Raw genomic sequence first — 13,733 nt, 5'->3', positions numbered from 1 at the left:
TGCTTATCTTTTATTGTCTCGATTTCGTTTTTGCAAGATGGCTTAGCAAAAGTTCCAGTCCTCCCCAATTAATTTACTTTCTTGTCATATAGTGTTATTGTTGTATATCTCATTTTTTCCCCTGTAAAATGGGTCTTGTGTATTGAATATTTACCTTCAGAATGGCAAAGGAGGGAGGTTTACAAAGACACCTGTATGAAGCCATGTAATATTGATCCTACAAAGCACGGGTGTCAAACTCGCCATGTCACGTGACGTGTTGTGACATATCGTGACTTTTTCCCCCTTGCCGGAGCTGGGATAGGCGTGGTTTCCATGTGACTCATCCAGCCTATGGGCCGGCAGTTTGACACCCCTGCTACAAAGGATTCTAAGTTAAATGTTGAGGCTAAAATTTTTACAGTGATTTTGCACTGAAGATTGCAGTCTATAATACTACCTTCAATGGTTTATGTTATGCAGTCTTAAGAAAAGGCATCAGGCTTGGATAATGTGAGATTATTAATGAACATATTTGGTGTCCAATAAGATAAATCATATTTGGTGATAGCTATTTCATTGGATGCTGAGAAGGGCATTCATATGGTTCAACTTAAATTTTTAGGGAACATCTTGCTAAATATTGTTCTATGTAAGAATAATATTCTTACAGAGTAAACTTGTCACAAATGGTGTTATTTCTTTTCTGAACAGGATGTTGCATTGAACTTGTAAAACAATGCCTACTTTCTCTTTTTATATTTAGTTTGACTTTGGAATCATTGTCCTGTTTCATTAAACAATACAGAGATATTCTGGTTACTAAGATGGTCAGAGCGGAATACAAATTGTTGTATTATGCTGATGATATTTTATGGCTTACTGACAATTACATTTTTAAACCAAATGTACAGTATAACTGGCACAAGGTTTTGGCCTATTATCTGGTTACCATTTAAATAATTGGAATGTTTAATGTTCTTACTATGGGATCTGTGGGTATTTGTTAAAAATGAAGCATTACATATTGTTTGAATTCCTTGAATTTTTCATTTTGTAAAGATAAACATTTCAAATGGTTTTGTTTGCATCAGGAGTGATATACATTGATGGTTAACAAATATGATGAGTTTATGGAGAAGAATATATGTTGATAAAATGAATGTAACTCCAATATTGATAATATACATTCAGAGGGATTCTATGTAAATATTTGTTAAGTATTTTAAACAGCATAATAAAACAGAGTAAACTCTTATTAAATGGAGACACTAGATTTTCTTAATATAAATTAAAACTGCCACATGAAGATGAAAGTTTCATTTTTTTTTCATTTCCAGCTCTGTTACTGGACTTACATTTTGATTTCTATTTCTTTGTTAAATATAAATTACTTAATTTGAAAACCATTACAAATACGATTATAAAGTTGTCGTTTGACCTCTTTGATTTCCTAACAGTTCTTAGGATTTTCCATTTACATGCACTGCGACACCTAAGAAAATTTATCATCTCTTATAAGTCATATCACTTTATTCACATGCATCCAAACTGCATAGATGTTCATACTAGATATTCTGAGTTTTCTATTTCTGAAGTTCTGTCAAACTGAATGAGGGGAGACATGATTGGGATGTGCAGAATTATGCATGATGTTGATAATGTGTACAAAATCCTAGAACCAATGAAAATTGAATCTTGAAAGAATCAGGACAAACAAAAATAATGCTTTTTTCATACAACGTGTAATTAAACTTGGAATTCACTAACTAGAGATCTGGTACTGACAACCAGCATAGCTGGATTCAAAATAGGGTTGGACCAATTCACGGAAGACATTGGCTTTGTTGGTCGTGTGACTGCCTGGGACGTCTGTCTATTGGGAGACTTCCTTGTGCCGTCAGATGGACATTCTGAAAACAAACTGCTAGACTAGGTGGGGCAGATGTCCAATCCAGCGACATCTGATGTTTTAGAACTGGAAAAAGATCTAGAATCACTTTCTACAGCTTTACATTAAAATCCATTGCAACAAAGCAGCGTGTGTGTTTGTGTATGTGTGTGTGTGTGTGTGTGTGTGTGTGTGTATTACATGGTTTGAAGGTAATGAGAAACCATGGCTTTCTGCTATATTTGATTTCTTCTGGATGAAACGTATCTGTTTCAGGCTGGATCATCCCTAGGACACCATTAGCTATTTCTGATTGTTTTTGGAATCACAGAAATGTAATAAATAAAATAAAATGTTGCATTTTATGGTTTGCTCTATTAATAAGACTAACAGCAGCTCTCCAGTGTTTCAGGCTGGAATTTGTCCAGTCCAATCTAGATACTATGAATTGAACATCCAGCATGTAAAGCAGATATTCTTACGACCAAATTATGATCCTTTGCTTATTTATTTATTTATTTATTTATTTATTTAAATTTATATACCGCCCTATTCCCGTAGGACTCAGGGCGGTTTACAGGGAAAATTAAAAGTTAAAATACATGACATACAATTAAAATCGATTAAAACTAAGATTAAATTATTTTATTTTATTTTTATTTTAATCCCATTTATATCCCACCCTTCTCCGAAGACTCAGGGCGGCTTACAATTTAAGCACAAACCAATGTCCTGAACTTAACTAAAACCCCATTAATTAAATAATTAAAACCCCTCAGTCTGGGCCAGACAGCTCAAAAAAACAAGTTTTCAAGTCCCTACGAAATGAGCGAAGGTCGGGGGCGGTCCTAGGCTTACCCTACATAAAACTGCTTTCAATAGGATTTTGAAGATTAATTTAATCTTCATTTTGCTATGTAGTTTCTGATGGATGCAGAGGGTGTACGTTTCTGTTTGTGAACCTTTCAGTCATTCATGACTCTGAGCCAATGCCTGGACAAGTCCATATCATTTTCTTGGCAAGAATTTCAGAAAAGGCTTGCCATTGACTTTTTCTTAGGGCTGAGAGAGAATAATTGGACCAAGGTCACCCAGCTGGTGTGGTACTTAAGGCAGGACTAGAACTTATGGTACTAGTCTGGTGCATTAACTACAATAGCAATTTTGACTCTCAGAGAGTATGTATAGGGATGACTTTGAATAACGAGATGAGTAGCATATAATTTTGATATAAATGTATGTGTGTGTATGTATTTATGTATGTATGCTCCACACACACATGGCTTAGTCTAGAGAGTGAATTGAATATTTTAGAGTTCTCTGGAATGTCCAGTCCAAAAGATTTTTTTTTACATTCCTAATATACACTGATTTGCAAGCTGATTTATGCACTAGACAAGCAAGTCTGTAAATGCCTTAGATAAATCATGCTTGTTCAGCCTTTGTGGCTCCCTACTTATTAATTTTCATTGCCTGTTCAGGCCATTGCTGATTATTATTTATTAGAATTATTTACAGTTATTACTTCTAGAGCTCTAAAAAGCTTTGGTCCATCAAATCAGAAGCCTATTCTTCCTAATTTTATGAAGGATAGATAAGTGACTCTATTGGTAAATGTGTGTTCCCAAGGTTTTGGTTGCCAAAAGATTTGGGGATGATTGTAAGAGGGATTTACAAGAAAGAACCAGAGGACATTGTAAGGGAATTGCTTATTCTTACATATACACACAGGTCAAACAGCATAATAATAATAATAATAATAATAATAATAATAATAATAATAATAATAATAATAATAATAATAATAATAATAATTATTATTATTATTATTATTATTATTATTATTTTATTTGTATACCGCCCTTCTCCCGAAGGAGTCAGGGCGGTGAACAGGGCAATACATGTTAAAAAGACAGAATACAAAAATTAAAAAAGATTAAACAAGTGCCCAGAACTCTTAAATAGATTAAAACGCATTTAAAAGTAATAAAAACCCAACCCCCTCCCATCAGGCCAGGCCAGCTTGTTCAAAGATATACGTCTTTAGATCGCGCCGGAAGGAGTGAAGGTCGGGCGCCATCCGGAGCTCAACCGGAAGACGGTTCCATAAATCCGGCACGCCCACAGAGAATGCCCTCCCCCTGGGGGCCACCAGTCAGCATTCTTTGACCGGTGGCACCCTGAGGAGACCCTCTCTGTGGGAGCGTATTGGGCGGAGGGAAGTTGATGCCGGCCGCAGGTGCTCCCCAAGGTATTCCGGACCCATGCCATGTAGGGCTTTGTAGGTCAATACCAGCAACTTGAACCTCACCCGGAAGACAACTGGGAGCCAATGAAGCTCACAGAGCAGAGGTGTAACATGGGAGCATCGGGAGACTCCCAACACAACTCTCGCGGCTGCATTCTGTACCAGTTGGAGCCTCCGAGTAATCTTCAAGGGCAGCCCCATGTAGAGAGCGTTGCAGTAGTCTAAACGAGAGGTCACGAGCGCATGAGTGACCATACACAGGGCATCCCGGTCTAGATAGGGCCGCAACTGGCGCACCAGGCGAACCTGGGCGAAGGCCCCCCTAGTCAGGGCCACTATGTGATCTTCCAAAGTAAGCCGTGAATCTAGGAGGTCATAAGTCAAGGACAGGTAGTCCTTGACTTATGACCACAGTGGAGCTTGGATTATGGTCATAAGTCATGGCAATCATATGCCAGGACATTACATAACCAGCTTTGATGTTACAACTGTTTTAACTAGGGTCTTAAGTGAATCTTTTTTGCTGGAAAGTGGAAGTAAAAACTGGAAACTAGGGAAAAAAGTCATAAATGTATCATGTGACCAAGGGGCTTGTATGCATTCTGAAAATGAGCGCTGGGTTAGTTAAGTGGTCATTAGTAGTGGACTACCTTTATAGACTAGACTAGACTAGGCTAGACTAGACTAGACTAACAGAGTTGGAAGGGACCTTGGAAGTCTTTTAATCCAAACCTCTGCTTAAGCAGAAGACCCTATACCATTTCAGACATATGGCTGTCTGATCTTTTCTTCAAAACTTCTAGTGATGGAGCATCCACAACTTCTGAAGGCAAGCTGTTCCAGTGATTGATTGCTCTAACAGTCAGACAATTTCTGGATCTGTACTTCATTAGTTTCCATCTATTGCTTATTGTCCTGCCTTCAGATATTTTGGAGAATAGGTTTGACCCCCTCTTCTTTGTGGGAGCTTCTTGGATGACTGCTATCGTGTCATCCCTAGTCCTTCTTTTCGTTAGACTAAACATACCCAGTTCCTGCAACTATTTTGATGTTTTAGCCTCCAGTCCCCTAATCATCTTTGTTGCTCTTCTCTGCACTCTTTCCAGAATCTCAACATCTTTTTATATTGTGGCGACCAAATCTGATGCAATATTCCAAATGTGGCCTTTCCAAGTATTGTAAAACTATACTAACACATCACGTGATCTTGATCCATTCCCTCTGTTAGTCTTCTCTTAATTTTCTCCCCAAAATAATAATTCTGGGACACAGGTTGAAGTGAGGGATCACCCAGTGAGCTCCATGATTGAGAATAGATGTCAATAGGGGTCTTCAAACCTGCTAATTTCTGAATAGATTGGGAAAACAACTCAAGGAATCCCTAACCAACCTGGTCTTCTGGAATTCTGGATATTTGATTCAATGCATCTGGAAGGAGTTGAATCAATCTGAAAAAGATTAGATCCTATTATAGATACCAGTTATTATCTGGTTTTCATTCTAGCCCCAATATTTCAGCCTCAGTCTAGGAATACATACATGGAAATACAGTAAGTTCTTTTTTTCTATTCATGCATCTACTTGAATTAGAATAATTTGATCTAAAGGTTTCCAGCCTGGTATTTCCTATACAATTTTAAATAACAGTCTTCTGATTGCTAGTTGTTTACATTAAAAATGTTTGAAAAGCATATCTTTACTTTCTCTTGCTTCTGTTTTTTGCAAGAAGTTTTTTTTCCTGCATTTAGTCTGTATTGATTCTCTGACTATTCTCCTTTTAAGAGCAGTGCCTCTGTATTGTATGCCACTTTGGCTATTTCTGTAAGAATTCAGTTAGCTCGTTTTAAAATAACGGGTTGTATTGAATAAATCACAAACTATTGGGAGAGTATTAACTGTTGGATTCACTCTAAAGCAGGGTTTTTCAATCTTGGCAACTCTAAGGTATGTGGACTTCAACTCCCAGAATTCCCTAGCCAGCATGAGCACTAGCTGGAGAATTCTGGGTTGAAGTCCACGCATCCTAAAATTGCCAAGGTTGAGAAACATTACTCTAAAGACAAATGGAAAACTGTTGCAGTCCAGTCTTGTGTTGCAAAGTATTAAGGGTTATTCTAAGGCTTGGAAAGCAGTCAATAAGAAAGATACAGGCTGTAAAGATATAAATTACTAGGCCACAAAAAGTTAGGAGAAAAAAAATTGCAATTATTTTAAAACATCTTTTGCAAACTGAACACTTATTTGAATTTAGGATCTTTCCTCGTGCATGAATCCCTTATGTTCTGTCAGAACTGGCTTTCCACAGGTGGAAAATATTTTCTAGTAAAAGAAATACAATTGATTTTAACCCAGCAGCTGCCTTTGGCTATCACAATGAGCTATGATTTATTTTGATAGGAATGAACCTACCTGAGCATTGAATCTGTATGTTCCTCCTGTCCTCTTTAATATACAGCTATGAGAAGGACATTGGAAGTGTTTGCTTTATTATTATTTTTTATTCACCACAACTTGTCATTTTATCTGAACTAAGCAAACTGTGATCAGGCTCCTCTATGAGTTGAATCAAGCCTACTTCAAGCAAAGTACTTCACAAGTTAGAGTTTGACTGTATTTGAATGATGGATATTTAAATTTAAAAGGCAAGATTTTCTCATTCCTTATTATAGGTTGGACATGAAGATGTGGGAATGGGGAAGATTGGATAGCTGACTCTTCTGAATTAGTCATAATAAATGATAGTTAAAGAAAAAACAGATGGTAATTAATAATCATTTGTTCCAAATGGGCTTAACTAGAAGGTTCAGCAAATTGAGGCTAAAGAAAAAAGAACTCAACTTAGCTGTGGTTGCTTTTCAAAATTGTATCATTAATACTTTCATTTAAATCACTGAATATTTAAAACACTTAACAGCAACAATGACTTCAGTCAATGAGAAAAATACCCAGCAACGCTGTTGATCAGTACCTTTATTAGGCCATGTTAAAATGCTGTAAGGAACATTTTGCATTTTAAATTCTCTGAAAATCATTGAGCTAGTTGGGTTAAAGAGAAAATATGAAGGAAGAAGCTCAAAAGTCCTAAAATTAGGATAGGTGTTGTGGTCACAAGAATTGTCTTTGAGATTTTGAATATTCAAGAGGTTCATTTGGATAGGAGGATAAAATGCCAAACCCAATGTAAAAATTTGGCTGACTGTATGATCTACTACTACTACTAAATAATAATAATAATAATAATAATAATAATAATAATAATAATAATAATAATAATAATAATAATAATAATAATAATAATAATAATAAATACATTGTTGATAAGAAATAAATAAAAAAGATATTAACAGTGAATGTGGCAGTTCCTTAGAGACAGCAGGGTAGAAGAGAAAGAAGTGCAGAGAATAAGAAAAATACTAAGACCTGCAAATAGTAGAATGACTATGGCAAAAGGAAACAAAGACAGTAATAGGTGCTTTGGGTGCAATCCCAAAATATTAGGAGCCCTACTTGAATACCACTGGCATTGACAAAATCACTGTCAGTCAATTGCAAAAGGTAGATTTACTTAGAACAGATTACATCCTACAACGATACCTCTAATACCATCAAAACCAGCATCTGCTTCTTTCAAGTCCCTGGTAAGGGCTTGATAGGTAGGATAAATCCAAATCCAGTCTAAAAAGTCAGTTGACTGTAAGGCCAACCATAATAAAAATATCCAGGAAAGAGGTTTCTTGGATGATTCTAATAAAATATAGTCAATAAAGTGAATTCAAGATAGTGTAAAAAAAACCCACACCACAGTACTTAGGAGATCTTTAAACTTGTTTACAGTTATAGAAACACAAGATCCCTAAAATATATTTTTGCAAGTCTGTATTTAGCAATTTTCTCAGAATAATTTGTGAAAGGAAAATGAAGATTTAAGTCTCTTTGGTGTCCTCCTCTCATATAAAAGACTACTTTTACTATCTATTTTGTCCATTACTTATTCAAGATCCAACAGACTAAATTAACCTATTGCTGTAGTCATAGTTTGTAACACTGTGAAAGAAAACTTTTAAATCAATGCAATACTTTCTTTAAGCCATTAGGTGGTACTATAAACATGCAAAAGAAGACTGCTTACAACTTGGTTTAATCTACCTTTTTATTGTCCAGACCACAGCTATTTAAACTAAAATAGGACCTGAATTAAATGCAATCTAAGTTTACTATTTTATACATTCATTTATCAAAATGCAAAGTATATTGTGTACTCTTTGGTCTATGGCAGAATAGCTAACAAATAAATAAAGGTAAAGGTTCCCCCGCACATGCGTGCTAGTCGTTTCCGACTCTAGGGGCCGGTGCTCATCTCCGTTTCAAAGCCAAAGAGCCAGCGCTTGTCCAAGGACATCTCCGTGGTCATGTGGCCGGCATGACTAGACGCCAAAGGCGCACGGACCGCTGTTACCTTCCCACTGGAGTGCTCCCTATTTTTCTACTTGCATTTTTACGTGCTTTTGAACTGCTAGGTTGGCAGAAGCTGGGACGAGTAACAGGCGCTCACTCTGTTACGCGGCACTCGGGATTCGACCCGCCAAACTGCCGACCTTCTGATCGACAGGCTCAGCGTCCTAACCCACTGAGCCACCGCGTCCCTTTTAACAAATAAATACAAAGACATAAATTATTATCCATATTCAGTAAGGTAAAGGTTCCCCCGCACATGCATGCTATTCATTTCCAACTCTAGGGGCCGGTGCTTATCTCCATTTCAAAGCCGAAGAGCCAGCGCTTGTCCAAGGACATCTCCGTGGTCATGTGGCCGGCATGACTAGACGCCAAAGGCGCACGGAACGCTGTTACCTTCCCACCGTAGTGGTCCCTATTTTCTACTTGCATTTTACGTGCTTTCAAACTGCTAGGTTGGCAGAAGCTGGGACGAGTAACAGGTGCTCACTCTGTTACGCGACACTCGGGATTCGACCCACCAAACTGCCGACCATCTGATCAACAAGCTCAGCATCCTAACCCACTGAGCCATTGCGTCCCTTTCCATATTCAGTAGTCCAGTTATTTAAACATTTTTAACTCCAAGGATCCTGTCGAGACAGCGCAAACAAGAAATTGAGCTAACAGTCCTGGATTCCAGGCTGGGAATTCAAAATACATTGAATTGGAAGTATTGCTTGTTCTCTCTCTCCCTCCTCTTTTCTGTAATGTCTATAAAAAAATCCTCTGAGTAGCAATTAAATATGATTGTACTTGACACTGTGCAAGAAAGAGTTTAAATGACAAACTCCTCAGGAAGCTTGGCTCAGCTTTTCCCTTATGCCCAGCCCAACTGTGGGGAGATCATGAGGATAGCAGTCATAGCTCATCAAGAGTGCTTGTGAAGGGGGAAACCTTTCTTAGTTAATCCTAATTATTCCTGTAATGGAGCCATGAAACTATTAAACAGCAGCTTCATTTAATCCTTGCAACTTTATCACCTACAATACATGTATCAGTGATGTTATCCAGGAGCAACACATAAGATGACATGCTGCAGATTGTTGTTGTTGCTGGATTTTCTCCATCTGTTAAGTAGCTTTGATTGGTTATACGCCATCAAGTCTCCAACCTAGTCCCCAGCCTGGCCCTCTGTCTCTTGCCTTTCATCTTTCCCAGCGTTAGTCTTCTCCAGAGAGCTGGGTTTTTGCATAATGTGTCTGAAGTCGAATAATTTGAGCCTGGTTATTTGTGCCTGGAGTGAGAAGTCTAGGTGGAGTAGTTGCACTAATTAACTGTCTTTATATTACTTAAATCAGATTAAAAAGAGACTAGACAGTCACTTGTCTGAAATGGCATAGGTTCTCCTGCTTGAGCAGGGGGCTGGACTAGAAGACCTCCACGGTCCCTTCCAGCTCTAATCTATTCTATCTAAAGGTTGCAGTCCTCAGTGCTCTTTCCTGAACTCAACGGGATTTAGTGTAGTCCTGGGTAAAATTATGCTGTGTATAAATTTCTTGGCAATGAACATGAATGGGATATTTTACTGCAAAGACATAATGTGGCTCCTTGTTTTGGCTTCAAAATGACCCCCCCCCCTCTCAGCTCTCTTTTTTCCCCCTATCCTACATTGTTTTGACAGATCACTGTGAGTTGATTCTATCGGTAAAGGCTAGCATTCCCCTCCCTTCCTCCCCCCCCCGTGTGTGTGTGTGTGTGTATGTGTGTGTAAAACAAAACTCATTTTCACCTTAGCTCAGTTTATTCTGCATTGCTCTTAAGGACAATAATGAACTTGTTAGAGAGGCAGCGTTTAGCAAGTTACTCAGACAAACTCTGGCTTTAGGACGAGGGTGAAAGTTAAATGAATGACCACAACCAGCGACTGCTGCTGCCGGAGAAAAGATGTGGAGTTTGGAGGTTTTTCATCCAGGCAGATTGAGCAGTGTAAGCTTTCCTGGGGAATCGCTGTTGGTTGAGGAAGAGCTGAGGCAGCCTCGTGCTGTGCTTCTCCTCCTGCAGCTGGTTAAAAAAAAAAGAAATAAATGAAGAAGGGAGAACTGAACGAGTGAGTCCCACCCACTCCAGGTCTGCTTTCTCAAAGCCCTATTCCTTTAAGATGATGTAATAGCAATTTCCCTGGATGGTTTCTTCCCTGCACTGCTGAAACAACAGCATCTGAACTGCACTGGGAACTGTGGAACCACCCAGCTCAGCAACCAGAGCAGCAGCTTAGATAGTCAAAGCACCAGGAGCTTCTTCCCTGGGCAGCCTTTCAAACTGCTGCAGGGCTGCACTCTCAGCCTAGCTGAGGACATGAGAGGCTGTCTGTGGAGAGTGATGGAGAAGGGGACTGCTCTGGGACGGTGCCCCTGAAAGATGCCTGGGATGTTCTCAGCATCTGGGCTTTCTGCAAGTCATCAAAACCACACTCTCTCCCCTGCTAAAGGATCCTGACCTGGGATTTGTGTTGTTTTTTTGTCTGTTCTGCCTCGTCTCTTGCTACACAGCTCAATTTCTCTCCAGTGCCTATTCCTGCTTAACTTTTGCATGTGGGGGTTTAAACTCTTAACTTCTGCCTGGATCTTGCCAAATGGACTCAGCTTATCTTCTCTGACCCTTTTTCCTCTTTGGATTTGCTGCTTCTCTAGTTTTCAACCTACCACAAACCACGATGTTGCTTCAGGAGCTGCTTAGGACATGTTGTTGCTGCCTCTCGGAAGAACAGCATGCATCAGCGTAACCAAGGTAAGGAGATTCTCATCTCCTTTAAATGAGTATCGTGGGCAACATGAACTGTGCAGGGACCAGTTAATGCCTTTTCTGACAGGCAAAGAAATCCAAAGGAAAAAAAGGATGTAATAAACAAATGTTCCCTTAAAGGGGTGGCTGGTGGAGCTTTCGTAACTCAATTGTTTTTTATTCTTTCAATATTTTTTCTCCTTGCATAGAGAGATAATGATTTTCTATTTTTCTTCTTATTCAACAGGCTCTTGTGAATAGCAGGGATCGTGGGTTGATCATTCTGTTTTGGGCTTTAGTGGAAGATTATTTGATTGCATCTTGTGACGTGAGCTTTCTTCATCCACCAGTTTTTATGATCATCCTTTCTAGGAAAAACTGAAAAAAAAACCACAACCCCCCAAACAATTCCACATCTTCCTTTCCATTTTCCCTCCCCACCATCCCACAGATCCCAGGCTCCTTAAATGTTAGGAGATCCTTGGGGGAACGGATCTCGGCGCCTTGTTGAAACCTTGGGTGTCAGTGGGAGCTCTGCCATAACTTTTGGTTGGTTGGCTTTGGAAGTACCATGGCCTTGAGTGGAAACTGCAGAACTTACCTCCCTCCTAGAGAACAAGCAACTGCTGCACATCCCTTTCCAGAGGTGATAGAGCTGAATGTGGGGGGCCAGGTTTACTTCACTCGCCTCTCCACGTTAACAGGCCTTCCTCACTCCATGCTTTGGAAAATGTTCACTTCCAAAAGAGAGACAGCCAATGATCTGGCCAAAGATTCCAAGGGAAGGATTTTCATTGATCGAGATGGATTCCTATTCCGTTACATTCTGGACTATCTCAGGGACAAGCAGGTGGTCCTGCCCGATCATTTTCCAGAGCGAGGAAGGCTCAAGAGGGAAGCCGAGTACTTTCAGCTCCCAGATTTGGTCAAACTTCTGACGCCCGATGAGATCAAGCAAAGCCCTGATGATTATTGCCATAGTGACTATGAGGAGGTTTCCCAAAGCAGTGACACAAGAATATGTGCCCCTTCATCTCTCATGGCCTCGGATAAAAAGTGGGGCTTCATTACCATTGGCTACAGAGGTTCATGCCCCGTGGGCAGGGAGACCCAAGCAGATGCCAAATTCAGAAGAGTCCCGAGGATTTTGGTTTGTGGCAGGATTGCTCTAGTCAAAGAAGTTTTTGGAGAAAGTTTGAATGAAAGCAGAGACCCAGACCGAGCTCCTGATAGATACACCTCTAGGTTCTACCTGAAGTTCAGGCACCTGGAACGGGCTTTTGATATGTTGTCAGAATGTGGATTCCACATGGTAGCCTGCAATTCCTCTGTGACGGCTTCTTTTGTCAATCAGTACACTGATGATAAAGTGTGGTCCAGCTACACAGAATATGTCTTTTATCGTAAGTACAAACAATGTCTGATATTGGTTCAGTTTGCTTAAAGTCTGCTTCTTTTGAGGGGCCCCTGTCTAGTTTGTACATCACTCACCGTCTGTGCTTTTAATCTGAGTTTTATTCTAGCAAAACAGGGTCCAAGGGGGATAAGTTTAGAGCAAGTCTTTTGAACACACAGATTGACTGTAAATTCAGTGGTACGGTCTTGGCTAGGTGGCAGCACAGACTGCCAGAATTTCTGGATCCTCCTTATATCCAACGCACATTCAAAGACAAATACAGAGACACTGCTATCTCTTTTATGTTAACTGTTTAATTGGATTGTCTGATGCGAATTCACTAAGCGCCATCAGAGCTCACAAAAAGGGACTGCTGATTTAGTTCACAGCAAATTTTCAAATATGATTTAATTTGGGGGGGGGGTTTGGAATAATCATGCACAGTCAGCAGAATCATCTGTCAACAATTTAACTTGCTTTCACGCAGCGGAGGGAAACAAAATCTACTCATTCCATCCCTTTTCCAATGGGAGCCTTTTTCTTAAAAATAGTGACTGGTTGCTGAAGAATGATATTCCAATAATAATTCTGACATAAGGAGCATTGCTACTTTTGCTATCAGTTATCTGATATAATGTTTTGCTGTTTCTGGGAACCTTTTTTTTCTGACAACAATATAGTTTGATTCCACTACTGTATATATAGAAGTGTCTGCATATATTTGATCCTTATCAAAATCAGATTTTCGGTTTCTGTGAACAACAGTATGAAATTGAATTGCTTTTCCCTGTTACTCTGCATTTAAATGAGTGCTTGTAGTATTGAAAAGTATTACAGAAATTGCAATGTTGTTCATATTATGGTTCAGTAATAAATGCTAATACTTGAATTAGTAACTTAATTGGAAATGTAATTTAAAGGGATGCTTATGTTAGGAAACTTTATGGCATGTTTTATATTAGAATACGTAGTGTGCTTTAATGTTAATTTATTTAAAGGGA

The 13,733-nt window shown here is 39.1% G+C and overlaps 1 protein-coding gene across 1 annotated transcript in view; it reads left to right on the top strand.

Annotated features, from left to right (window-relative positions):
* Positions 1 to 11,907: 11,907 nt before the first annotated feature.
* The window catches only part of KCTD16 (potassium channel tetramerization domain containing 16), a gene marked incomplete at both ends in the record, with an annotated part of 219,646 nt that continues 217,820 nt past the window's right edge, over positions 11,908 to 13,733 (top strand). The window contains one exon of the mRNA XM_081317338.1: positions 11,908 to 12,739. Within this exon, the coding sequence (XP_081173464.1) occupies positions 11,908 to 12,739 (832 nt within the window). The remainder of the gene's footprint in view (positions 12,740 to 13,733) is intronic.

This window comes from Vipera berus (genome assembly GCF_964194415.1).
Source record: "Vipera berus genome assembly, chromosome: 2".
NCBI lineage: Eukaryota > Metazoa > Chordata > Lepidosauria > Squamata > Viperidae > Vipera > Vipera berus.
This window is presented reverse-complemented; position numbering and strand designations above follow the sequence as displayed.